Below are 27,782 nucleotides of genomic sequence, written 5' to 3'. Positions count from 1 at the left end.
TCGGAGCCCTTGGAACGCACTACAGCTCGAGATGCTCCTGTGTGTGCTAAGTTCAGTGTTTTCCAGTGAGTAGTTTAAGCGACAGTACAGGATCGTGAATAGGTCATCCGAGGATTCTTAATTAGCCTCGATGTTATAAAGGCTAAAAGGTGCCCGTGAAAGCTTTAGAAATGCGCCGTCTGTAACAAAGCAAAGAACTCTCTAAGTGTGTGTGCAGAGATGGGGTGGGGGAGTATTTCCTCAAAAGCAAGCAAAAATTCTTCGGAGATAGAAAGAGCATTTCGGCAGGACGCGAACACGGTGCTGATGCTGGCACGGCAGCCCTTCGCGCCGCTCCCGGGGAGGTTCAGCACCGGACAGCCCGCTCGCAGCGGTGCCTCCGGGATCGCGCCCCGCGGTCCCCGGCAGAGCGGGGCTCGGCCCCCAGCGCGGGTCCCTCCGAGAGGGGCATTTCTGCAGCGCGGGGATCGCCTCCGGCCCCTTCCCTGCCCCAGGTCGTGCCGGGAGCGGGTCCCGGTACAGGGAGCGCGAGGGCAACGAGGGCGCGGCGGGAGGTCGGGCCGCCCCGCAGCCCCCGGCCCCTCACGGAGCGGCTGTGGGGCGAGCGGGGGAGGGGGGGGCCGCCGCGCGGCTCTGCGGCTACGGGCGGGTTCTCATCGGTCCGGGGAGGGGGAGGCCGCCCGTAGCACCCCCACCGCCCCCACCCCCGGCCCCTCCTCTCCCCGGTGGGAGGGGGCCCGGGGGGCGAGCGCGGCCCGGATATTTGGGGGAGGGGGCGAACGCGGCCCCCCCGCGTCGCGGTGGGGGCCCGGCTGCCGGCTCGGCATTGGAGGAGAGGCGCCGGGGAAGGGGGAGGCTGCAGCCCCCGGCCCCGCGGGCGGGCGGGGTGGGGGCCGGCCTGCTGGCGCTGGCTGCTCGTGCATTGGCGGATGCGGGGAGGGAGGGGGGCAGGAAGCGGGGGGGCAGGGGGAGCCCGAGCGGCCGGAGGGGGGGGTCTCCGCGAATAGGGTGGGGGGCTTCTCGACCGAAGGAGAGAGGAAAGTTTGCGGCGCCGGTGGTGAGGGTGCGGCGAAGCGGGCGGGGCCCGGCGCGGGGCCGGCGGCGGCGGCGCTCGGTCGGGGAGCAGAGGCCGGGGGGCCCCCGCTGGATTTTTGTAGGGGGGGTGGTATCGCCCCCTCCTTCTCCTCCCCCCAGGGGTGAAAGTGCAAGAGGAAGTGCAGCCGCTGCCATCTTTCCTCCGCTCCAAACACACAGGGACGGACGGAGCCGGCAGCCCGGAGCCGCGGCCGCCCGAGCCCCCTCCCTCCCCGCTCGCCGCCGCCGCGCCGCGCACGCCCCTTCCCGCGGCGGCCTCCGCGGCCGCAGCGCCTCGTGGCGGCCGGACCCGGGCGGAGCTTCCGCGCCGGCGGCCGCGGCGGCCCCGCGCGGCGCGCGCCCCTCCGCCGCCCGAGCCTTTTGTCTCGCCCCCCCCCGCCATCCCTTCGCGCTGTGCAGGGAGCGCAGCGCGCGCCGCCGCCGTCGGCCCGGACAGGGGCGGGGAGCAGGAGGCGGCGCGCGCCGCCGGGCGTGAGAGCGCGCGCCCCCTGCGGGCGCCAGCGGGGCGGCGCAGCCCCATGGAGCGGGTGAGCGAGGCCGCCGCCTGCGGCCCCTCGTCGGGCTGCTACACGTACCAGGTGAGCCGGCACAGCGCCGACATGCTGCACAGCCTCAACCAGCAGCGCAAGAACGGCGGCCGCTTCTGCGACGTGCTCCTGCGTGTGGGCGACGAGAGCTTCCCGGCGCACCGGGCGGTGCTGGCAGCCTGCAGCGAGTACTTCGAGTCGGTGTTCAGCGCTCAGCCGGGCGACGGAGCGGCCGGCGGTGGAGAAGGGGGCTCGGCGGAGGCGGCGGCGGCCGGCGGAGCTTCGGCGGCAGGCGGCGGGTCCCCCGGGGGGGGGCGGGAGCTGGAGATGCACACCATCAGCTCCAAGGTTTTCGGGGACATCCTGGACTTCGCCTATACCTCGCGCATCGTGGTGCGGCTGGAGAGCTTCCCGGAGCTCATGACGGCCGCCAAGTTCCTGCTGATGCGCTCTGTCATCGACATCTGCCAGGAGGTCATCAAGCAGTCCAACGTGCAGATCCTCGTGCCCCCCACGCGCCCTGACATCATGCTGTTCCGCCCGGGGGCCGCTGACCTCGGCTTCCCTCTCGACATGACCAACGGTGCCACGTTGGCGCCCAATGGCAATGGCATTGCAGGCATGCCCGAAGACGAGGCCACGCGGGCTGCGCTCACCGCGGCACAGTCCTCCCTGCCTGTGCTGCAGGGTGTGGACCGCCTGCCCATGGTGGCAGGACCCCTCTCCCCACCGCTGCTGGCCTCACCCTTCCAGAATGTTGCTGCTAGTGCCCCCACCTTAGGTACCAAGCGGGGCAGAGGCCGTCCCCGTAAAGCCAACCTCTTGGACTCCATGATGTTCGGGGCCCCGGGTGGACTGCGGGAGGCTGGCATCCTGCCATGTGGCCTCTGCGGAAAGGTTTTCACTGATGCCAATCGGCTTCGTCAGCACGAGGCTCAGCATGGGGTGACGAGCTTGCAGCTGGGTTACATAGACATCCCACCCCCCAGACTGGGTGAAAATGGCATCCCTGGCCAGGACGACCCCGATGCGCCCAGAAAAAGAAGCAGGACAAGGAAACAGGTGGCATGTGACATCTGTGGCAAGATCTTTCGGGACGTGTACCACCTGAATCGGCACAAGCTGTCGCACTCTGGTGAGAAGCCTTACTCTTGTCCAGTGTGTGGGTTACGGTTCAAGCGGAAAGACAGGATGTCCTATCATGTTCGATCCCACGATGGCTCAGTGGGAAAGCCCTACATCTGCCAGAGCTGCGGGAAAGGCTTTTCCAGGTAAGAGAGAACTTCCAAGGATTGTAGACACAGAGACCTAGGAAGTTGTCTTTCCCATCCCTTGGGAAACCAGAACAATTTGTACATAGGGTAGTTTGGCTGTTCCAATTTAAAATGTCTCGAGAAATGAGACTTTCATCATTTCCGCTGGGAGGCTGTACTGAGTCTCTCAAAAGGATCTAAGAGTAATTAAGACACAGATCCGGGAGTCAGTTGGCTCCTGGGTAAACATCCCCAGCTCTGTCCCAGACCCACGTACACATCAGGCAGTCCCTCCCTCAGATGACAGTTCTGACAAGTGGGTCTCCCTAGTAGCTGCCTGTCTCACTGTAGTGTCTGGAGACTCCTGATTTGTAGGTAGTTGGAAGGTGCTGTTGAAGTGCAAAATATTAGTACATCTCAAGTTTATGATTTTTCTCGTATCCATTTTAAATTTTCTTTTTTCTTAACTTCCCTTCATTTCTCTTAGTTCGTAATGTTTTTTATCACCCAAATGTGAAGGAAGAGGTGAGATTTCAAAGGCTGCAGCATCAAGTATCTTTTAATACATGATCTTTGTGTCCTTTGGGTTTACATCCTTCTGAAGGGGATCCTGTTTCTGCCCTGCAACATACGTAAGATCTGTGCATTTAATGTTGCTGCTTTTTTTGTTGTCACTGTTTGTGGGAGTTAATATAAGTTTGAGGCTAGGAGCTTGGGGGGTGGGGGGTGCATCCATGCCGTGTTCCCCTTGTAGCTGCACTCTGCTTCTGTCTGCAGTTGTTGACTCAGCAGGAGAGAGGGATCTGACACAGGACAATGAATCAAAAGCTGACAGGGGTAGAGTTTTCCCAGCTGTACACGTGGGAAGTGTGTGCCTGCTAGCTCTCCTGTTGGTAGAGTAGAGCTTTTTGTTCCTGGCAGAAATTAAGGCAACACAGATTTCTTCTTTTTCCCGTTTTTTAAAATCAGCAATAATTAGGGGGACGCTCCTTGTTCAGGACTGCAAATTTAGTGATGAGAAGTCATAAACTGAAAATGTGAGCTAAAAGCAAATTATGCTTTTTACCACAGCGCTATGTGTGATCACTGCCAATTTTTATCATTTTTGTTCAAGATTAAAAATTTACTGTTGCTGTATGAGAGATTTTTGTCAACAAGGGGAGGTGAAAAATACGTGTTGAGTTCTCCTTGTTTCCAGTGACTTAAAACGTGAGCAAGCAGGTACACCGTTAAGAAAATAAACCACAAAAAGATCTATCTGTCTTTTTAAAATCGAAGCATGGAAAGTAGAGAACCTTTCTTAAGATGCAGTATTCAGTTACAGGAGCTGTCAGAGGAAAGCTGGAAGCGTGATGCCCGACTTTAGTGCCCTTTCCTCCAGCGAGTAGTGCAGCAGCGCGGCCGCCAGGCTGGCAGCACCTGGGAGGACCCCGGTCCGTCTGTCTGTCTGGTTGCACGGCCCCAGCCCACCGCAGCGCCGGCTCCAGCAGCACAGCTCGGGCTCTGCTGTCCGCAGTGCGTGAATTCCACCCTGCGCGCTCCCATTGGCGCAGCTGGAGAGCTGGGGGAGGAGAGGGTGGAGAACTTGTTTCCAAGCAGTTTTGGGCTCATACAATGAAAAGCTTTCTTCCCACTAAGAGAAACTCCCATCAGGAAAATCTGCAGCTATTCAGTCTTCTCAAAGTAGGCTTTACCAATTGCAAAGAGTGGTCTAACTTTTTCCAGTAATAATTTGCTCTTCCATTGCACCTTCTAGTTGGGACCTTCAGAGCACTTTATTTGGATTAACAGTCTCTCCACAACGTTGTGAGTTAGGACAGTTTTGGTTGTTTTGTTTTTTTTTTTTGTCTTGCTGATGGAGAAAGTGACAGCAACAGAGTGTAGAGTCAGTCTTTTTGCACAAAGGTGCTTAAAGTTGGCTTCTTACATTTATGTTTGGGACATAAATCAGAAGGGGCTGATTTTCAAATATTTGGCAACAGTAAACCCAACCACCCTGATGGTCAAGGTCTGAACAGTTTGGAAGGGGACCTGCAGGTTTGAAAATTGTAGCTTGTATTTCCTGTTTGCTTTGTTTGTTCAGTCAGAGCTTCTTCGCAAGAAAAATGCTGCTCTTTTAGCAAGTTGGAGAGAGTACTTAAAGTAGAGTCCCACTTGTTGGTGATCTGGGTCTTGGAAAGTTAAATGTCACAACATCTGTAATAGATCCACCACAGGGATTGTCTTTTTTTTTTTTTTTTTTTTTTTTTTTTTTGTTAAAATTGGACATTTACTTTTAGTATTTGTTACAAGTGTGCATATGTGTATTTTCTTTGAAGGCCAGACCACTTGAATGGACACATCAAACAGGTGCATACCTCAGAGAGACCTCACAAGTGTCAGGTAGGAGCTGGCGGGGCTTACACTGCCATATGGGTTATCTTTATTTTAAGGTGTTAGATTTGTAAATGTGCAGAGAATTACAAAGTATCCAAAAAAATACCACCTGTGTGTGAATTGGATCAGTACTTGGAAGTAGGCGTTCCACCACCATAGCTGCTTAACATTCCTCCTGTCCTCCAGTCCCTTTGCTGCTCTGGTCCTCCTGCTTCCCTTTGCTTCTGCACCGTGTTCTTCCCTACTGCTCCACTGTTCTTCCCTGCTGCTGACCCTCCCCAGATCTCTTACCCACTCACAGAACTTAAGCCAATGTCACAGAGAACGCCCTCTTTTTCCCACCCTCCTCTTTCCCACTCTGTTGCAGTTACCAACAGAAGGCTCCAATGTTGACTTGGTTTGTTGTTTTTAGAATAATTTCAAATAAAAATCATAAATTATTGTCACTTGCCAGGGTGCTCTTTTTATCACATAGCATTCAGAACATTGCACTGAGCAAAATTGGAAGCTTTTTTTTTTTTCCTCCCAGTGAGAACATAGATAATATGGGCACAGTATTCTTTCAGTATCTTTGTAATATGATGTCACAAAGTAGTATATGCATATACATATATTTACAGTAAATTAATCATTCATTGAGGTTTGAATGAACAAATCAAGAAAGATATTTTGTAATTCATTTCTGTAGAGATTTAAAAGGTGCCTGGAAGTGTTAATTAAAACCAAAGTTGAGAACCAGCTTCCATTATCACCCACTGTCTTCACAAATTGGTTAGGCAAACTTCTAAGACATTTGTTGGGCTAGCAGTCTGCATGGTTGTTCTCTGAAGAAAGGCTTGGTTATCTATTTATTTTAAGAAAGATTGAGCATGATCACTTCATTTTCTTTGAAGACAGAAAAGTTAGATTTTTTTTCCTTCTGAAGTTTTTAATGTTTTACAAACCTCATCAATCCCACATGATTGCTGCCTCCTCATCTGCACTTATTTCCACCTCTTGACACGCCTTTGCTATGTCTCCTCCAAACTGTGAGATTTTTGAAAGCTTTTTGTAGTTTTAATAATCCTTTAAACAGATTTTTGGAAGTATAGAGCCATCTAAAGGTTTCTGTTGCCCTCAGTAAAGACTGCAGGAGCTCAGCACCTTTGTAAATTAGGCCATAGAGCCTTCATGGTGATTTTGCTCTTTACTTTATAAAAACCTTAGATTGGTTTGAACTTACTAAGATGATTCAGGGGTATCATATAAATTGGAAAGATTCATATAAATTGGAAAATTGTGCTTGCAAAAAAGATCTCACACTTTGGGGATGGATAGCAAGGGGTCTGAGTGGATAAACTGAAGATAACTGAAAATGCTGTCCCTAAGCATATGTTTGTTTGCAGGTGTGAAAGTAATACCTAGGTCTCAACGTAACCAGAAGCTCTTGATTCTTTTGCTAGTTGATATCAAGGTTACTGAATATATGCAATTGATGAATAACACTGAGGAGCTTGAACTGTCCTTTACCAGCTGATACTTAATAGTTTTCGTATCAATTTAAGAGGACTAAATATAAACTGTGCAAGTGTGAATCAGAGGATACACTAAGAGCTGGAAAGTCAAGAAGTACAGAAACTAAGATTGTGCAGCCAAGCTCAACTCTTATCTCCTTGCACACATGTATTCTGTGATAGCATTTCTAAGAACTGTCTTTCTCATTATGTATTTGCTGTTTAAAGCCCTGTGACATTATATGCATTGTTTATTTCAGTTAGAAGCTAGAATCTACAGATTACAAACACGAAGGCAGAATTGAGATTGTCATTTCAAGCTTGATTTGTTCTTCATTTTTGAATGCTTAACTCTGCAAAGTTAATAATTCATTAATCTTAAACAACGTGTAGAATGTTTGTTAAAGAGCTGCTGTGTGTCTTTGAAAAAAGACTTAACAATATGCTGTCAAATGAAGAAAACCTTGAGTATGCCTGGATTTTGATATGTTATACAAACCATACAAAGGGATGCCATGCACTGAAAATTGTTTCGAATCTAAAAGCTCGTACATAAATTGATAAAGTTCTCCTTCTGGTTATCTCATGACCAGGAACACTTTTGTTCTGTGACATGTATCAGAGCAGAGTACCTGGCCACTAATAAGGAAAATAGCTTAATATTGGCTTGCTTTTTTCCAGATTTTCATTCTCATTTTCATTGGTTTCATTTGGCAAGCCAGCCCCTGTGAGAGTAGGCCAAGCAGTATTGAGCATCCTTTTTGAATCTGTCGAGTTCCTGTTGAAAATTCCTGTTATTGTCATGCTTTGTTAATGTTTACAGCAAAAGAGTATTCTTTAGGTAAACAGAAAAGCCTTTCAGAATCCTCTGTCCTATTGACGTTCTTGGAAGTAATTGATGCTGTAATTTAAACAAAATCCACTGGCTGTTTCCCTGAACCCTTGTGTATCTTTACACACCAGTGGATATCTAATGTTTTGTTTGTATGGCATCATGGTATATTTTGGACTACAAAACGAAGGAGGGTGTCAACCCAACTTTAAAACAAATAAAATGAAACTATGAGAAGCAGGATGGTTGTAAGCTGAATGTGACTGCAACAGCTACAGCTTAGTGTGCTCGGCACACAGTCCTGCGCTCAGTCTCCCTGCAGTAATAGTTGGGCTTCACAGACCTTTGAAAAACTCTCCTAACTTCCAGCCCTTGTAGCACCCACGCCACACACAGACCTGATTCCAGCTTTTTTGTTAAAATAGATGCAAAAAGGGCAGGACCTCCACAGACCAGGGCATCTCAGGAAACTGATCCAAGAAGTTGCACTGGTGTCCAGACCAGACACCAAGTAGCACTCTGGCTATATCTCCCTTGTATTGTTGCACTGATGATTCTTTTTTTCTTTTTTGTGTTTCTGTTTTTTTCTTTCTTTGAACTTACATTTGAGTTCCAGATAAAGGAGAAGGGGTAAGTCAGTGCTATGGCCATAAGGGACAGGTCGGTTTGCTGGCTCACCATGGGAAGACGTAAGGATGTATTGTTGGTTTTTGAGTGTGATTGGTATAGAAGTTAGGCTGCGGTTCTGTGGACAAGAAGTAAAAAAGGGGAGGAACAAGAAGTTTGTTCCTTCTGTGAGACAAGAGAAAGGTTGTTCCTCTGGCAACTGAAGTTAAAAAAAAAAAAGAGAAAAATACAGGTTAAGTTAAAGCAGAGCTTTTGTTAAAGAAAGATATCTATTTAAATAAACCTAAAATTGGCATCCCAAGTCCAGTGCTTTTCCCATTGATTTCAATGCAGAATGAGTTTCTTCCTGTCCTAATTTCTCTTACTTCCTGCCTATTAGCAGGAAAATGGCAGCCACCATGGAATAAGCTCAGAGACATCCACAGCCATAGAAAAGTTGAAACTTCAAGAGGTATTTCTTCAACAATGTTTTTTAAACTTTATATATATATTCTTTTTGGTCTCTTTATATACCTTTGCAATGTTTGATAGGAGAGCACTGGAGTTTTCTTCTATGATTAACAATTAATGATAAATCCTTAGTACTCGTTTAGCACTTCACATCTTTTATAAAATAAAACTTTTTGCTTTTTTTTTTTTTTTTTGCTCTATACTTTTATAAATATTAACTATTTGAATATTAACTTTGGGGTTTTCCTTAATTATAGTCCTATCTCCCATCGTTATGATTCAGCTAAACTGGTTCTTGCTTTCTCCACTGGACTGATTATTTTTTCAAAGCTTCTTCACAGATGTGTTTGCTATACAGCTTATCCAAAGGTGAACTTTACAAAACTCAGCAGCAACACATAAACGATTATATTGCCTTTCTCTAAGCTTTCAACTTGGTCATTTCAGTGTGGGACAGATACAATTTTACTTCTGGCGTCCGTGTATTTATGTGGTTTGTCTCTGGTCTGCTTTGTAAACTAATGCACTCCCAATGCTTTTGTATGGACACTCATTGTGGCTCAATATTGCTAGAGTAATTGATGATGGGTCTTTTGGCTGTCATCCCTGATTATCTGGTTATATACTTTTAGTTGATATCCAACAGATTGATTAGCATCAGAGCTGGAATCCTAACTTAACTGAGCGTTTACCTCAAATAACATTTAAGTAAGAGAAAGCTGCACCTCTTTTGCTCAGCGCTGTGTCCTGAGATTTCAAATAGAGAAAGTTTTCATTTTTAAGAATTTGCCTCTTAATCTTCACTGCTTATGATTTATGATTCTTTGTCTGGTGAGCTTAGCTAAACTCTGTGTCTCATGGAAATTCAGATAATTTTACTGTTGCTTTTTTAAGTACATTAAGTCCTGATCCGGTGAGGTGCTAAGTCTTGTGCTTGCTGCCGAGTAGCCTAAGCTCCATGGGAATTTATTTACTTAAGCATCTCACAGGGTCAGATGAACCGAAGCCTGTTGAAATGGATAGGTACTTTTCAGCTGCCTGTAGTGTTTTGTAGGTCAAGCTGTTGATTCACTAAATTACACAAAATTGTGTAGGTTACCCTTACCTGTATTTATCGATTTCGTTTATCTGAAGTTGTAATTTTGTAGTTTTACTAAGATTGTTAATTTAACAAGCCTATCTCCGGTGAAGGAGCTGTTTAACTGCACCCTGATACTTGAAATGACAGAATGTATCCAGTTCCCAAGTCACTCAATTTTCTTCTATTATTTCTTAGGGGACTCTGGTTGTACAACTTAAACCTGCATTATTTTACATGAAGGTGTGGTATAAACCAAACACTGTGCACTCTGGGATGTCACTGTTGCCCACTTGGTCTGGTCATTCTAACACATACCTGTTTTTGTTTCCCTTCTTGCACTTCTGAGCAGTGGTTTTGGACAATAATAACTTGTACAGTGTGTTACTGATGGTTTACTATTTTCCTTCACGCTAGAAATACAGCAAGCCTTTCAGAACTGACAGGCTGTTGTAGTAGGCATATACATAGTCTGCACAGCTGCCACTTGCTGTGATTATGAACATGGGAGGGAACTGTCTCTCATCTGTCATACAGATTACCTCTGAGAAGTGGGCACGTAGAACCAATATTATCTCATGGCAGATCAAGCTTGTTTCATGGTAATAAGTGAGATATGATAGCTTGATCAGGGGTAAGTTTTAAACAGACTACACTGCTATGCAGTTGTTTTGATACCTGCTCACTTCTGAGGCTTCTCTTCTGCACTTTGTCTGCACTGCTGCTGGGGGTACCAGGTTGGCTCTTTTACTGTCTTGTTTTTTTCATCCCAGGCAATTCTCTGATGCTTTATTATGTGTCTTCTTAGTCCAAAGGAGAAATCCTCTGTACAAGTCAGATTGTATCAGAGGACAAAATTTAGGAAAATGTCAAAGAGGACATTTTGAGTGGTCTGAAGTGATGTTAATGGCTCAGTGAAGTGGCAGAATTTACTGTAATGCTACTTCTGTTATTAAATATTTCTTGGTATTAATATCTTCTTGCTCAGTGAGGAGCTAAGGCCTTAGAACTCTAATCTATATTGAAGTATTATTATCTGTAGTACGTTAGAGCTGTTTTCTTGCTTTCTTAATTCTTTCAAGTAGTAACCACATCTTGTGTGATATGTGGGTGGTCTGAACTGTTAAGTGTGGGGAAAAGGCTTGTGTATCATGTGATCTGTACATGCAGGGTCTGAGGTATTTACTCTAAAGAATGCTAAATAGATTTGACAGTGTCGGTGCTTGTAGCAGGGCTGTTGAGTCACATGGTTCTCGTTGTACCTGCAGACTTGTAATGCTTCCTTTGCCACGCGTGATCGACTGCGCTCACACCTAGCGTGTCATGAAGACAAAGTTCCGTGCCAGGTGTGTGGGAAGTACTTGCGGGCAGCATATATGGCAGATCATTTGAAGAAACACAGTGAAGGACCAAGCAATTTCTGCACTATCTGTAACCGAGGTAATGAAGAAACAACTTTTTTCATTTCAGTGGGCTGGGAGAATGCTCGAAGGAAGCTGTAAGGCTGTGTGACTGCAACAGGAGGCATATAAATACCATATATGTGTACATATTCTTTGCTTTCCTTATTGAATTCTTAACTTTGAAACTGGTGGTGCCATTGGTCTGCTCTTACATAGTTAATAGTTCCTAAAGAACTTTGAGTCTGAAGCAGTTTATTCTTAGACAATTTAAAGAATTTTATTTGCTAAGTATCCAGATTACTACCAAATAACCATGATACATTGCCTTGTTCATCATGCACATTTTTGGGTGGTTCCTGTGTACAGTCTGGAAGAAGAATATTTGAGATACACATGAAGTTGAGAATTATATACTGTACATAAAGAATGTACATTTTATTATCTTGTTCAGCTCTGGGTGCAGCAGTAGAGTCAAACTGCTTCTCCCACTTCTCCCAAGAAATTGCTTTGTATTAATATATATTTCTGAAACAAGTCTCTTAAAGAGAGTAAAGCACTAAAAATGTGCTTTACTTTTATTTGTGTAAATACAGCTTTTCAACTTTTTCCATCTGTTTTTAGTACTGCCAAGTTGGAGAGACAGTTGTAGACTTAGGCTTTGCGGGATGTCAGGCAAGCTGGGCAAACTTTGGAAAGAAGAAAAAATAATTTAGACTTGCTAATACCTGTTTGCTTGCATTTCTTTGAATGATTAATAGTCAGCTTCAGAATGTATTGCTGGCTCACACTCGTGTACAAACCTAGTGAGTATGGCAACACGCTGCTGCTGTGTTTGGGGATCTCTTTTTTCTGATGAGGTGTTTTTTGGTAATGTGTGCTCCCATTCCTATTTTAAGGGAGATGAAATCAAATCTTGTGAGAGAATTGTGTTGAATAATGAGAGGGCTGTAGGAGGTTTGAGATGATGAGGAGATGGTGAGTAATGAGAGACATTGGCTTGTGAGGGAGGTGTCTCCAGTGCTGTAGCCATATGTTAGGTCCTGAAAATGACACTAACGTTTTGACTAGATATGGTATCTGTGTTGAAAATCTTCAGATTCTGGCTTCCTCTTCAGATAAAGGCCTCTCTTCTGAAACGCTGCTTAAGCTTGTTCTGTTCTTCCTGTTGTAACAACACTCTGGATGCTATGCAAGGTGCTGTCCTGCTCTCCCTCAGGGGTACACGGTGCTAAACAAACACGTGTAGGTTGGGAGAAATTGTCACGTTTCCAGGGCTTATAAACTTGAGTTTCAACTCAACTACCACCAGATGTCACTGCGGCTCCTTTACCATTAAGCCAGCATGACAAAGACAGATCTGGTGATTAAACAATGAAGTGGTTAAATGGAGTATTCACATCTTACAGGCCTAGATATACAGTAGGAATTTAAGTAAAATAGAGGGGTTTTGTACAGCAAACTATTCGCTGCTACTTTGTTCTTATGGTTTATGTACTGCAAATGTGTTGCTGTGAATTCCATTATACATCAGCACTTACAAACCGTAACAAAACTGTTGAATTGTTGCTAAATATTTATCTTGTGTTAAAATTCATAGGGAAGGGAAATTATAGACTGGCCTTGTCAACCAACTGTATTATGGGCATTGTTACATGCCATGAATTTTGATTACTGTTTTATGATCCATGATATTGAGATTTTTTTAATCCAGAGCTTTCTAGAATCAAATTAGAATGTTCACTGTTTAAAATAGATATCTTAAATTGTAGAGGCTGAAGACGTACAGAAGTACAGTGGAAAATGTATGCATTGGAAACCTCTATTTGATGGGCATTGGCACAGTCAGAAGCTGCATGCTGCCCCCAGCTGTGGCTGCTAGAGCTACAATGCAGTTTTATCCTTCCTCCTGCTGATGTGCTGCTGTGTTTTTTAATTAGAACTGAAGTGCTGGATATAATAATTGTCAAGCAAGATGATGAAAAATGTTAAGAGCTGCTTGTAAAGGGAAGTAGGATGCTGGCCCACCAAAAAAAGCAATAAAAGAAGTGGATAAAAAGGTGACTTGTACTGCTGAACTCATCCTAGTGTCAAAATCAGAGTGGGAAATACCAACTCAGAATCCTCACTTCATCCCTTCAGGCTGAAGGCTTTTCTGTAGAAGTTAATCAAGTGTCTTGTGTTCTCCTAAAGGCATGGTGGGTTTAGGAGAAAAGAATCTCAGTGTCTGACTGAAAGTGGCTGCAGTTGTTTACTATGTCACTCATGTGCCCTTTTGCTAATTTTATGTACTTTACCAAAGTGACACTATAATGTCCAAAAATTACCATCTGAGGGTCTTTTTGCTTAGAGTAATTATGTAAGCAATTAAATCTTCTCTAATCAAGGGAGCTGTGCAGTGTTCTTTTCTGAGATTTAGTGATTTGTTTTGTTTTTAAAAAGTAATGGAAAATGTGCTTATGGAAACTTAATCCTCACTTTTAAAGACTTTTAAAATCAGTTTAAATCCAGAAGCCTTGCTCCTGCTTAGTTGTTACATAATATCCTCTTACCCTTCCTAGGAACTTCATTTGCTTGTGAGGGTTTTTCAAAGAACTTCAAGCTTCATGACTTCAGAAAGTCTGAAGCTGATGCTTTGTTGTCAGGTTCAAGTTGGAACAGCCACATTCTAGTTCAGACACAGGCATTGTTTGCTCCACAGAAATCAGAGGAGTTTGGGGATGAGTGCATGTTCTAATCACAAGTTAGATTATTATTTTTAGAATAAAGTGAATTTCTGTATTTTTAATGCTGGATACAGAGCTGACTAAGCTGACTGAAGCTAGAAGCATTCTCCAAATGTTCTGGCTAAGTCCAAATCAGAATTTTTGAAAAAGGAGCATCCTACAGCTACTTCTGTACTTGTCTCCCTGTGGATGTTACCTGAGAAAGAAGGAACATTGGGATTTTTTTAGTGCATGTTTTTAATGTTGATTAGTCTGGAGTGAAGAAATAATCTGCTCCACAAAGCTGTGAGCTGTGTATGGGTAAAGCAATAAATACTTCTATTTGAAACGTACTGCCACTTTGTGCTCTGCATTAGCTTGGTCTTGTTTTTAAAGAGATTTTAAAAAGTAAAGGATTATTGATTGTGAATTCACCCCCATCTTCCTAGGACAGCTATTCCTAATTAAGGCCTAATGGGAAAAAAAACCAAAAAGCAGTACTGAGTGCTTCAGAAAAAAATAGAATAAAGCCAAAAAAATCTCATTTCAAACAGCTTCTTATGAAGTAGCTGGCATTCTTCCTGCCTTGATAGAAGCTGATGACTCACATGTTCATCTGCCAAGTACAGAAAGGGGAGCTAACACACTTTGCAGGCAGCTTTCATTATATAAAACAATGTATTCTACAAATAGAATTGCAGAGTTCAGAAAAATGACTGTATAGCAGAGATTACAACTCTAGATTTCCCTGTGTCAGTTGTAGTATAGAAACACACTGAATAACTGTGTTGTCCTTTGTTAATGGTTAGCAGGAGGATTTTAATGTGTTGCTACAGAAACTCATCTCAGCATGCATGCAGTCATTAGACATGTAGGAAATAAGGGAAACACCTTGAGTTGCACGTATCACCGTTACCCCTGGACATTGGTCCTTTTCTCTAGCAGTCACACACCAGTTCTATCCGTGTCTGCAGTGTGTTTTTCATTTTTGTTGGAAAAACAGATTCTCTTGCAGCCCAGTGACACATTAGTGCAGCGTTTTGTGCCTGAGCATAAGGCTTGCCTTACTTCAGAAGGAAATCCCCTTACATTTGCTCCCTGGATGATTTTTCCGAGATGATTCCAATTTTTGTTCGCAATTTCTTCTGTTATGGTTTTCTTGCTGTATCTTATATATTTTCCTTACTTTCATTTTCAACTCAGGGATCTGCAGCAATTATCTCTTGTTCATTCTCAGCTCCCTGCCCCTTTTTTGTCCAGCAAGTTGCTGTGGAGTTCTGTTTTGCTCTGCATGTCCTGTGCATGTAATTCTTAACTGCTGAACAGTCTTTGATCGTGGCTGTGCAGTGACTATTCTGTTGGGTAGGCAGAGGGAATTCTCCTTATTTATTATTGCATTCAGCACCCAACATGTGAGCCAGCATTGATTTTGCATCTATCCTAATATATTATTATTATATCTCAGCAAATGTCAGTGCAGTTGCGTCACTATAAAAGTGGCTGTATGATGGTATGTCTGGTCATAAACTGAAGCACTGATATGAAAGTTCTGTTTCAAGGGCTGGTGCTGCAAATGCTGTATTGGTTTAAAAAGAATTAATCCAAGTCTCAGGTTGCCTGTTTGCAGAAGAGGAACCTGGAGCTCTGTGACTGTGGAACGTGTGGTTTGCTGTCTGTTCTTAAAGGAAAATGTTTCCAACATGAAAGTGTTATAACATGGTTATTGGTGGGCTTACCTGCATAAAAAGTGTCCAGAACTCTGTCCTCCACGTGCCTCATGTATGGTCCAAATGCTTCTAGAACTACCTACAAGTTTATTAAAATCTGAATTTTAAAATGTTTCAAAGTATTTGTTAGGTAATTTATTACATTAAAGAAAAAGTTCTTATTTGTGAGAGTTAAGAAATAGAAAAAGTAGCACATGAGCAAATTTAAAACAATGTTTTATTTAGAACTCTTTTATTTAGAACTGTTTTAAATATGTGTTTTTAATTTTCGTGGTCTAAGCAGCTAATAGAAATGTTGAGATTTCATTTTGATATATATATTTTTCTGTTAACTGCAGACAAAATATGACTTTCAGTATGGTCTTTAAAACTCAGGATGAGCTGAATGGGGAAAATAGTCTTCGAAAATTACTATACAACAAAACTGTGTTTCTTGAAGTCTGAAAAGGTTCAGCTTTCTGTCTTCTAGGAGTGACTATAGATGCTGGAAACTAAGGGAAGGCAAAGTAAATTCTGAAGAGCTGTGTTACTAAATTGTACTCCTTCAGGTCTTAACTGCAAAAGTAAAATACTCTGAAATGTCTCGCAAAGTATAAAAAGAATTTTAAATTAAATAAAAAAAGGTGAAGATATGTGGGTGCCTTTTTGTGTCATGTCTCCTGCTAGGGTTGTATAGGATTTGTTTCTCAAGGAGGCTGTTGATCTTTCATCATGACCTCCAATAAGCAAATGATGTCTAATGAAAGATATATATTGTGTGCATTGTTTGATTATGTCTAGGGATGTACTTGAACATGTTGTAGGTAACCAGAAATCAAGCTGGTATAATGGTAACCTTGTAAGTAGGGAATAAGAGCAAGAAAAAGATGTAAGGAACAGGGAAGACAGATGTGTGTCTTTGCTGATGGTAGGATCTCATCTCCTTTTATCTTGTTTAGGTTTCTCCTCTGCCTCCTACTTAAAGGTCCATGTTAAAACCCACCACGGTGTTCCCCTTCCCCAGGTCTCCAGGCACCAGGAGTCCATCCCGAATGGGGGAGCAGCATTCCACTGCGTCAGAACCTATGGCATCAAAGGCAAGAGACTTCCTGCCCTGTACCTTGCTTCTCTGTGCAGAACCTGGTGTTGTGGGATGTTGGGCTGGGCATGAGAAAGGGAAGGGAAGGAGGGAGGAAGGACAGGAAAGATACTGGGAAGAATCTGAGGAACATGCAGAGAAATCACATAGCATGCAACATTTGTCATCACTTAGGTGATTTAATAAGTCTGGGGAAAAGCTGTGTTAGTTCATCTTGACCTTGGAGCAGTGTTTGCATTTTACCCGAGAGCTGCAGATCCTTGGCAAGTCCATAGTCCACTACACTTGAATCCTGTGTCAACCAAACCATGCTTCTGATTTCTAGTGAAGGCAGAGAGAGAGCCCGAGAATGCAACCATGAAACCATGGTTGTTTTCTTGCCCAGGAAAAAACAGCATGCTGGGTTAAACAAAGTCTGTGCCAATGGAAAGCTCCAGTTGTGGGTTTTTTGTTGTTGTTTTTTTTTTTGCTATTGAAGTCCCTGCAGAGTTACTACAGAAGCCCTTTGGTTCTGGGTGGTGTGCTGATTTAACAAGAGATTTACTCCAGCTCAGTGCTGTATTGATTTCATGCATATCCTGCTTGGTTCATAATACTGAGTCCCGAGCAAATCTGTCTTTTGGGTGGTGCCAAGTGGGTCTTTGGTCTTTCAGAGTTAATAGTTGATACAGCTTATTTGTATTCAGACACTTGTTTAGGGAGTATGTCTCGTTTTCCCACGCTCATTCAAATAAACTGAGCAAAAAGTGTGGACAAACTTTCTTGACATATTGCCAAAGGAGAGTGAGGAACACTCCAGACATGCTGATGACTTTGCCAGGATATGCATCCAAATGGCTTAAAATAGTGTCGTAAATTCCTGTTTTTCACTACGCTGCTTAAGGATGGATCAACTCCAGATAATAAAGTTCAATTCTAACAGTGCTGTGCTTAACTTTTAAAAAACAGCTTCTCGAGGTTAAATGGAGTTGCACCTCTGAAACATCAGTAACTCACTGCTGCTTTGTTGAGTGAATGAGTAAAATATCTCCAGATTTCTTTACATCTTTCAATAGTCTTAGATCAGATTTCTAGGCTCAAAGTATCAACCATATTTCAGAAGTGTGGAGAGTGACTTGTATGGTTGAAAACTCAGTCAGATCTATGCTTCTGCAGTGCCTGAGATATAATCTTTTTGGATTCAAAACCCAGAGACACGTAATAGATGCATTCAGTACTACAAGTCCATTATGAAAACTTGGATGTTGCTCTGATAGCAGCCCTTTGGTTTGTAGAGGATCTGTGCTTGAAGGCTTCAGAATTTGGGGAATTTTAGTGTTACATGTGAATCATTCCACCATGACAGGCATTACTGAATCAGGTGATAAACAGTGTAAGCTATTTGAGTGCATGTTAAAGAAGTACTTTGGCAGATGAGTTTCTGAAAACTTTTTTCTTTTTCCCATAGAAGGACAGAAATGTTCACATTCGGACCCGATTGAAAGTTCCGATTCATATGGAGATCTCTCTGACACCAGTGACCTCAAGACTCCTGAGAAACAGAGCACCAATGGCTCCTTCTCGTGTGACATGGCAGTCAGCAAAAACAAAATGGAGACGGAGGCAGAGAAGAAGTACCCTTGCCCTGAATGCGGCAGCTTTTTCAGATCAAAGTCTTATCTGAACAAACACATACAGAAAGTTCACGTCAGGGCCCTTGGTGGCCCATTGGGGGACCTTGGTCCTGCTCTGGGATCCCCCTTTTCACCCCAACAGAACATGTCTCTTCTGGAGTCATTTGGGTTTCAGATCGTCCAGTCAGCATTTGCATCATCCCTTGTGGATCCAGAGGTCGACCAGCAACCGATGGGGCCAGAGGGAAAATGAGATCAGTCTGACCTTAAAGCAAAGCAGCAGTCTGGCTATAATGATAAGATGCTGTGAATGAAAGAGGAAATAATGAAATTTGGTTCTATAGCTGCAATTTTTTTTTAAATTCATTTTAGCTTCCCTCTTTGTCTCATGCCCTACCCCACCTTTAAACCTTCACTAGGGAGAGGGAAAAAATGCTTCTTAGCTGATGATTTACAGAAGATGGTGACCTTGGTTAGGAGACGTGATTTAAAACACCAAGTGGAGCTATAAAAGTTGCAGCCAGTGTTTCATCATGATCTTCTAGAATAAAAAACGAGCACTGATCTGAGAATTAGAGACAGTCATAGTAACCAAGGCACGTGGGAGCTACAGCTACAAGGAGCTGTATTCTGTTTTCTCTCTTCTTCCTATCTTCCCTAACCCACCCCAGGAAAACACAGTAAGTTTTGAAAACAGTCCCATTATTGACTGAACATAACGTTAAGAAAAATGTCCCATGGTACCTAGCAGATTACAATGCAGTTGTCCTTTTAAAAACAAACAAGAAGAAAATAAAGAAGGTGAGAGAATTTGAACCCCTTCTACCATTTGTGAGGCTGTGAGTGCTGCAGCAGGACATAACTGCTGAGTAAAATCACCATTCAGAACAGGTTGTTTTTGTTATTTTTAACCATTAAACTTGCTGTCGGGTTTTTAATTCTCTATTATTATTATTTTAGGACCTGTTGTAGTGAATTGCTACTGAAAAGCCAGTCTAAGGCGAGACACAGAGCACTCTTAAAGCAGCAGTCACATTAGGGTTAGTATTCTTTTTTTTTTTTTTAGGTGTACCATAATTAATAACTTGGCTAGTTGGTTGTTTTTAAGTCTATGAAAGAAATAGTTTTATGGGGGAAAAGAAAATGGAAAAAATACCATTGCAGTCTGGTTGACTGGTGCTCATTTTTCATGTGGGACCTGGTGCCGGTACAAACGCAATCAGCTATCGGGTTAACACGATGTACCACTGACTTGTTTAGTGTGAATAAACCCAGGGGTTCACAGAGTGGTTTTGATTTAATTGGATTGGACTCTATTAAAGAAGTTAGTATGTTACTTTACATCCCCTTGTTTGGTCTGGTTTTTGAACAATTTAGCCACCTGTCCAAAAGGTGTGCGAATGAGAACCAGTAAATATGGTGTTAATCCCTCTCCATTGTACTGCACTCTCAGTGACCTGGACTTTTTGGCTACAGTCTTGCTTTCCTGATCTACCTTTAGTCAGGTTTGCAAAAGCCAGGCTTGTTCATTTATTTGCCAAGAAAGGTTTCTACTATAAGAGAATGTGAACAGTAGATCTCTGAAAAAGAATTGATTACAGAAGGCGAAGAAGCAGGGTTTCTAGGCTGTTTGAAGTTCTGTTTAATCTGAATATGCCACTTGAGCAGAAATAGTGTCCTTTCTTGGTCCTCCCTCTTCCCGTGTAATTTTTTCAAGTTCTTTATGTAGCAAATCCAGATATAAATGTTATGTAATCAACTAAACACAGGGTTATGAGCTAGGAATACTCCTGAGTTCTAATCATGGTTCTGCTATTGATGGTCAAAGTTGCATAGACAACAGCATAATCATTGAATTAACTTCTTGATTTCCTGTATGTGAGAAGTTTTTTCTACATCACCTAATTGCTGTGAGGGGTAATGAGCAGAGGTTTAAGGAGCGATTTGGCAAATCAAGCTCCTATGTATGCACTGAATGTTTCTAGAAAGGCCACTTTGAAGAGCCCAAGTTCCACACCAAACTTGCACTCTGTGAAATAATGGTTGTCCCCATCATGCATGCAGTGCTGGTTCAGGATAAACCACTGCAGACCAGGATCTACATCCTCTCTAAGAGGTGTGTTTATATGAAATAAGAAGGTAGCCACAAAGGGCTCTGGTGGCACTCTGCATTGCCCAAGTGCTCCCAGTCCAAACTGAGCAGCTAAAACAAGACCTTGTGGGATACAGTCCTATTTTGGTTTTGTGTTTGAAGTGGAGCCCTTTGTAAGGTTAAAGGTTTTAGGATGCCATTCTAAACTCTACTGATTTAGAACCAGCAGCTTCTCTCTTATAGGAAGCTCCTTTTTTAAGCTTGCTCTTGAGTATTTTAAACTGAGGTTGAATAATCAAAGACTTTCTCCTTATAGAACCAGCGCTTTCTAAATTTGCATATTTCATGCAAATATGGACTTGACATTTTGCTATTAATCTGGGTTGGAAGATTGAATGACACGCTCTTCTCCAGTCATCTTCCCCCAGAATCCCTGGAACAGGTGTGAGTCTCATCTAAAAGGGAAAGAAAAGCAAAAAAACCAGCAAAAACCCCTTTAAACAAAGGTGTACTGATGAGCTTATTTGACAAGTAGAAACAGGACGTTTCTAGAAAGTAACAAAATCTGGATTATGTTGAGACAACCCTGTAAGCTGCCAAGCAATTCAAGATAGAGCAGGCTTTCCACTCAGCATAACAATTCCTTGGAATTAACAAATGTAAGTGCAGTCATGCTGACTTGCAGGTAGCCAGTGTTCAGTAATGAGCAGTGAGCTGTGGGGAAGATTTCTGTAGAACTGAGGCTGTGCTCTGAAAGATACACGAAGTTTGTGTCCTCAGTGTTCCCAGCTCTTGGAGAACACGGGGTAGTCATAAAATCCATTTCCAGAATACAGGTTATTTTTATCCTAGTTTTAGTTCCACTGACTTTACTGTTATTGGTGAGTTGAATTTTGGCACCACGCGCATTGGAATTTCATTCTGAAAGCTACAAATTTTGGCCTGATGAAACTAATGAAAAGCCTTAAGCTACAAAGGAAACCTCCTAGAACACGGTGCGTTTTGCTCGTCAAAGCAAATGCTTACTAAGTTGTCAGGAGTGAACTGAATGAAAGCTATTTAATTCTCAGTCTAGTGAACAAGGAAGCAATTAGGCAGTAACAATCCTGAAATGACAATTCTAGTGTAAATGGAAAAGATTTTCACCAACGTGCAGATTAGTGCAGACAAGTACTAACATCTTCAGCAGAAATGGACTTTCAGAGCTCTCTCCTGTTTTGGAGGCATATTATTCAGTTCTAAATAGGAACTTATGTGCAAATTCTACCCTTTGGGGAGTGTCTGCTGCTTATAGATCATAAAAGAGATCCAAACAGAAACTCAGCTTCATCAGTTCAGGGTTCAAAAGGAAATACTCAAATTGCTTCAAGCTGCAACCTCACTGAGATTGTTTCTATTACATTTTTAACATGTCAGTGTATAGATGATAACTATCTTTTTTGTTATTTGCTAGGACTGCAGTCCAATGTTGAAGTCAGTGCACTGCTCTGCAAAGGAAGGAACTTCAGTTAATACAAATTCTGATAATCAGATTAGTAGTACTTCTTTGTATTATGGGAGTCCTTAAACCCCTCAACTGTGGTTCAGACCCTTCTGTATTAGGTATGAGAATATCTTCAAACCTTTATAATCTAGATATTAATGATAGACAAGGTAGGAATAGATGTGAGCATTTCATAAGTGAATGAATGAAACAGAGTTGAAACTCTTAACTGCATGCTTAAATGTTGTGTTGAACGCAGGGGCTCAGACTTATCACTAGGCTTTTCTTTTTGCCTAAAGTAAGTTATGTCCACCACAAGTGCCAGGTTTATATATATATGATATATATATAATGTATTATATGTATGTATATATTATGTATCAATATATTATATATTTATATATAATATATTTATATATAATATGAGTTTATTCAATACCGAATTACATGAAGTCATGTCACCTTGCATTTGCCACATGCTAGGTGTCTGCAAACTGACTGGTGTGACTTATCTGATGCATGGCAATGTGACGGCATGTGAGCTCTCAATCTTAAGTGATTTGCCCATGATAATGTGGGAAATTAATAGCAGAACCAGAAACTGAACTCAGATTTTCCTTCTCTCAATCCAGTGCCTTAACTATCATAGCTCAAAGTATTATGGGGAGAGGGTCTTTTTTTGTTTGTTTTGGTTTTTTAAACCTAGAACTGTAGGATGGTGAGGAGTTGGTCTTCATTCCTATCTTCTGAATAATTGCAAATGCCCAGTCACAGTTTTAGACCCATTTGAGTGCCAGTGACTAAGGGAATGTTTGTTATTTCCCAAGTATTCTCTGAAATTATTGTTTCTCCCTTACCTGCTATCAGCAGTAAGGAATGACTTGACTTGAATAGAAAAGCTGTGTAACTGAATGTCTACCTAACTCAACTAATGGAATTGATAGTATGAAATCTAACCTAGATTTTGTAGGCTCTGTTGTAGCTTTAGTGTCTTGTTTTTGTTTTGTTTTGTTTTCCCGAAATCTTTGTTCCTAGAATTCAATATTTGAATTTTTGTCCTGAGTCTGAAGTGGGGTCCCACTTCCAGCTTAATTTTTTTTAAGGTGCTTGCTTGAGGAAGTAGATGCCAAAGTAAATTTCAAAGGAACTCCAGACTTCAGTGTTGGAAGAACAGATGGAAAGCAAGAGCTTTCTGTGGGTTTCATGAGAGATGAATGGACAAAGGAAAACACAACTATCAAAATTTTATGTATGAAACAGGAAAGGCTTTTCTGTATCATCCACATAAACAGAAATATTTGTGATGGTTCAGGGTGGCAGAAACTCTGAGAGCGAGTGCCAAACAAAACCATGGAACACATTGGCTTTTTCAGCATTATGAATATATCTTAACAGCATTATGAATATCTTAATGTAAATTAAGCCAGCTTTATACCATTCACCTTTTGCATGGGCACAGTACATGAGTTTTAATTGAATAGAACATAAGCTCACATTGAATCTCTGAGCTTATGCTCTCACTTCCAACCCAAGAGACAAAACAAATGAGCAAAGAGGGAAAAAAAGAAAAAAAAAAAGAAAAGAAAAGAGAAAGGAAACATTTGAAAAAGAAAGCAGATTGTGGAAGATGCCCCTGCCTCCTGATTGAGCCTGGCTTTTTATCCTGTAGGTGCTTTTCTAACTGAGAACCTTCAGCCGTTGTGAATGAGCCTTTGGGAACAGATGTGGCTTTCAGCCCAGTCTGCTGCTCTGTGTCCCTTTAAGAAAGCTGTGTGTTTAGGAGCACTGAGCCTTGGACAGAGGGAGGCAGTGGCTGGGCTGCAGCCTGAAGCCACTCTTTACTGTTGCAGAATCAGCAGCAGCAACAGCTTTGGCAGAATGTATTTCTGCCTGCTCCCTTGATAGTTTCATCCCCATACATTCCTTTGCCAGTGTGTGTACCTGTTCAGATCCACACAGTTCTACAGATTAACAGTGCTACCTGTAAAACAGACTGGAGAACTATTTGGCTAAATAGAACAAAAAAAAAAAAATATTGTGACATAACTACGAAGTCCTGCAGAACAGGAGCAAGAACCCTGGCTATAAGGAGTTGTGGGGATGGCTGTAATGGCTAAAGCATGCTAGTGGAAAACCACAGTTGTTTGCTCTGTGGTAGTGGGTAATGACTGCCTCTTTGTAAAGAATTAACACCTTATGTCATCTCTGGCCTCTTCCTGTGTTTAGTTCCCATATGAAAAATGAGATGATGATAACCTTGAGTAAGAATGATTCAAGTGCCAAACTGTCCTGCACAATAGTGCTACTTAACTGCTACAAACATTTGGCCCCACTGACTCCAGGCACGATGCAAAGTTAAGCATCCAGCTACGTTCTTCCCAAAAAGTGAAATATCTAAATAAATATAAAGACTGCCTGGTGTTATTGATCTGCTCTCAGGGTTTATGTGAATGAAGCTTTTCCTGGGTGGCTTCTCTACTTGTACTGCAGTTTTGGAGACTGGGAAGTGCTCTGAGCTGAGATGTGCCGAAGGAAGGAGGTAACTGGTGTCTCAGTGACTCCCTCCTAGCTCCTGGGTTCCGTGTGGACCATGGGGTCACTTCAAACAGCCACCGGCAGCTATAAATGCTCTCGAGCTTCCTGCAGCCACATAGCGAGTGTGGGTAAGTGCTTCTGTAATAAATCAATCTCACTCCCGCTAATAGCTTTTTGGCTGCTGTGTCTACAAACTGGTGCCTTCTCCAGGCAACTTCTACATGCCCTCTGCAAATTTGTCAGACTGACTGCTGGCTCTTAAATAATCAACCAAGCCTTGCTCTTGGGATCAGAATTTCTCTTCAGTACTGTTGTAATCTGAAAGTTTGCAGCAATTAGTGTTAATACACAGTGTAAGAGAAAATAAAAGGCTGTTCTCAGATGTCCTGTAGAGCAAACAACTGAAACACGAGTGTGGGGATGAGCCAGGAAGACTGGCATTTTTCCCTGGCTGCATGCAGTGTGGACAAGACAGTGCCTTGGAAGGGAAGGAGCAGAAAAGTTTGCCATTGGCTCTGATGAATCTCAATCCTGCTTCTACTGAAGTTGTTGGGAATCCTCCCATTATCTTCAGTGTGAGCAAGAAAGGATCTTAGGTGAGGATGGATGACTCTTTCCCTACTTGAATGAAGTTTCTTGCCTATTTATGGGCCTGCTTCTATTGAAACCGAGCCTGTTTTAGCCTTTTGGGTTCTTAGGGACCTGTTTGTATAAAGCAACTTACCTACCTATCTTTTTTTTTTTTCTATTGTGTGTATTTTTTTGTATGTTCTGTTGGAAGGTGAAGCCTCTGTAGAAGGGGATGCAAAAACTGGTTTTTAAATAGTAATAAACCAAAAGAGAATTAAACTCTGCAGGCTGCATGCATTCATTTCCTGGAGATGGAGAGCAGATATCGTGAGTATCCAGAGACAGCCTGTATTTCTCGTATCTCTGAATCTTCCTCTTTCCAGAGACAGTTTCTGCCTTGGCAGATCTCCACATGGAAACAGGTAATGTTATAGGCAGGTTGCAACACTGTGTGTCAGATGGTCTTCTTTTGACCAGGAAGTTCTTTCTCTGGGTCTTTGTGATGAAATTTCTTTCATATTTTTAGCATATGTGGATGGAGTAGCAACTATCTGTATGAAACTTGGGGTTGTCCTTACTCAGTATGTGGAAGATAAGATAGTGAAAAACATACAGGGTTTTTCACCTGCCTATTTCAGGTGCTGGGTCATCAGTCAAATGCAGTGTTCCAACTCAACACTGTCATATTTTAAAGACTAGCAAAGTATGGGATGAAACTTTATTAATCCTTTGTTCCTTTCTACTCCTTTAGCCTCCTTGTGGTTTTGCCAGTTTGAACCCTAATTTTCTAAGAGAACGACAAACTTGAGACCACAGCAACAAAGATTTGCCCTATATCGTAAATATATTCAAGTAACAGGATCTTTGCTTTTGTAAATAGACTTTTAAATGTCCATGTGCATTTACAAGAGCCAGAAGGAGGCTGTCCTTGCATGCCAATGCCATGTGTGCAACCCACAGAGAAAATAGAGAGGTTTTCCATTCTAGGCAGAGAAGACTGGGGCAAATTCCCAAAGTAAACACAACCCCTCCCACAGCCTCCAGGCAAACACCTGTGGAGAGAGAGGTCTTTCACTGTACCTATGTGCCAATGGGTTTAATCTGTTTTCAGGTCAGCTAAGGAAAATAAAATCCAGAGGTGAGAGCCCTGCACTGTAAATGTCTGTGAATCCTGCGCTTTTATGCAGAAACACTGGTAGCTCTACTGAAAGGTTTGGTCTTTGCTCCTAGGTTGAATTACAAAGACTACTCTGATCACAGTCCTAAAACCCTAGCTAGATAAGAAAAACATTTTTGTTTTCTTTTTATGTGTTTTTATGTGTTTTTATGAGTTTATAACCTCCCTGCCTTTATGTTGGCAGGGATATGGGAGTTGCTTGCCTGTAGTGAGTGGCTGTGCATTTTAACCGTGGTGTGTTTTCCAAAGGAACTGGAATTCTTGTATGTTTAAATGCAACTCTGCACCCTCGTTCTTTTCACAGTGAAAGCTAACTCTGAATTTGATAATATTCAATTACTGAAGTTTAAGCAGCAGTTTTGGACAGTCACTTGTGCTTGACTATGAAATCTGTTCCCATGGTGAGTGAGGGGCACTTAAACAGTTCTGTCCAATTCACTGGAAGTTTAATGACTGTAACCTAAACAAAAATCTTTATTCCATTTGACTAAAATCTCCATACATCTCATTCTGCCTTTTTCATGCATCTCACCTGTAGATAAGCTGCTATTCTTACATCAATATTTTCTAACCAAGAAGAACGTTTAGTTTAGGGTTTAGCTGACCGCTTAGCTTTGCTAGTTACTGCTATGCACATCACAGAATTAAGAAACAGAAAAGCTGCAAAGGCACTTTAATACCTTAAGAAAAAATACACAGCACATTCTCATGTTTCTTTCTACATTCATGTTTATTTGTGCTCTTAATCTAAGTCAGCACTACACAAGTATAACTGCCTTCTGTGACTTAAGTAGTATTAATATGGCAAACTGGCAGAAGCTTGCCTAAGGTCAAACAACAAATCTGTATAAGAATTTAGAGTAAAGCCTCTGTTCTTCACTCATAGGCCTGTGTATTCTCCAATTCCATTCATCTACCCTTAAACATACATGCTCTGTTTTCTGTCAACAGCAGCCTGCATTTGTAGGAAATGGAACAATAGTGTAAGTGGGATCTGAAGCCTCTTCAACTGCTCTATACCCCTAGAAATATCTGTCCAGTTTTAAGGTATTTTGCTAAGACACATTCATTGGGAAAATGCTATCTGTGATCCATACAGTGATTTCAGAAAGTGCTAGGGGAGAGACCTAAGAGCCATGAATCCAAGCTAAGACCTTTACAACATTCCCAATGGACCACTGTGAACACACATTTGTGTGCAGCTGGGTCTGACAGAACCACTGAGGGAATTGTGACAGGGCCCTGTGCAGTTTGTCACAAGAAAGACAAAGGGGTGTTGCTACTAGAGAGGACTCAGTGTGTGAAATTTCTTAAGTCAGTGATTACTGGGAGTATTTACTGCTAATCTCAGCGCAAGAGAAGCTAGCTGCTCTGCTCCCCCAGTAAACAATAGGTCCCAGATTGCCCTCCTGAGGCCTCTTTCCTTTTATTACAGCCCACACAGAAAGCTCATCTGAGAAGGCACTTTGAGTAAGTAGAGCAAACCCTGAACCAGTCTGAACCAGTTCAAATATCACACATGGTTGTTTTGCTTCTGCAGACTTCCTTGTTAGTCCTTGGAGGCTGTGGCTGGCATTTACTTAGCAATAGCTCATGCTGTCAAATGGAAGGGGGAGGGGAAGCCTCTCCTTGAACGTGTCAGCAGGGGGATGCAACAGTGCAATCAGATAT

General features: G+C 42.7%; 1 protein-coding gene across 5 annotated transcripts; it reads left to right on the top strand.

The window, feature by feature from the left end:
* The first annotated feature begins 1,610 nt into the window (after positions 1 to 1,610).
* PATZ1 (POZ/BTB and AT hook containing zinc finger 1) lies at positions 1,611 to 25,174 on the top strand. 5 transcript variants are annotated; one of them, XM_048964238.1, is made up of 7 exons: positions 1,611 to 2,893; positions 5,194 to 5,257; positions 8,583 to 8,654; positions 9,930 to 9,974; positions 11,000 to 11,171; positions 16,502 to 16,639; positions 18,092 to 25,174. In XM_048964238.1, exons 1-7 carry the CDS (start codon positions 1,614 to 1,616, stop codon positions 18,505 to 18,507), a joined length of 2,187 nt encoding a protein of 728 aa, XP_048820195.1. In that variant the 5' UTR covers positions 1,611 to 1,613; the 3' UTR covers positions 18,508 to 25,174. The 5 variants fall into 5 exon arrangements, with proteins under 5 accessions (XP_048820195.1, XP_048820194.1, XP_048820196.1 ...); XM_048964237.1 differs by having other exon boundaries at positions 18,089 to 25,174; XM_048964239.1 differs by lacking the exon at positions 9,930 to 9,974 and having other exon boundaries at positions 18,089 to 25,174.
* Positions 25,175 to 27,782: the final 2,608 nt, after the last annotated feature.

This window comes from Lagopus muta, chromosome 17 (genome assembly GCF_023343835.1).
Source record: "Lagopus muta isolate bLagMut1 chromosome 17, bLagMut1 primary, whole genome shotgun sequence".
NCBI lineage: Eukaryota > Metazoa > Chordata > Aves > Galliformes > Phasianidae > Lagopus > Lagopus muta.
The sequence above is the reverse complement of the archived record's forward strand: the minus strand, read 5'-3'. Positions and strand labels throughout refer to the sequence as shown.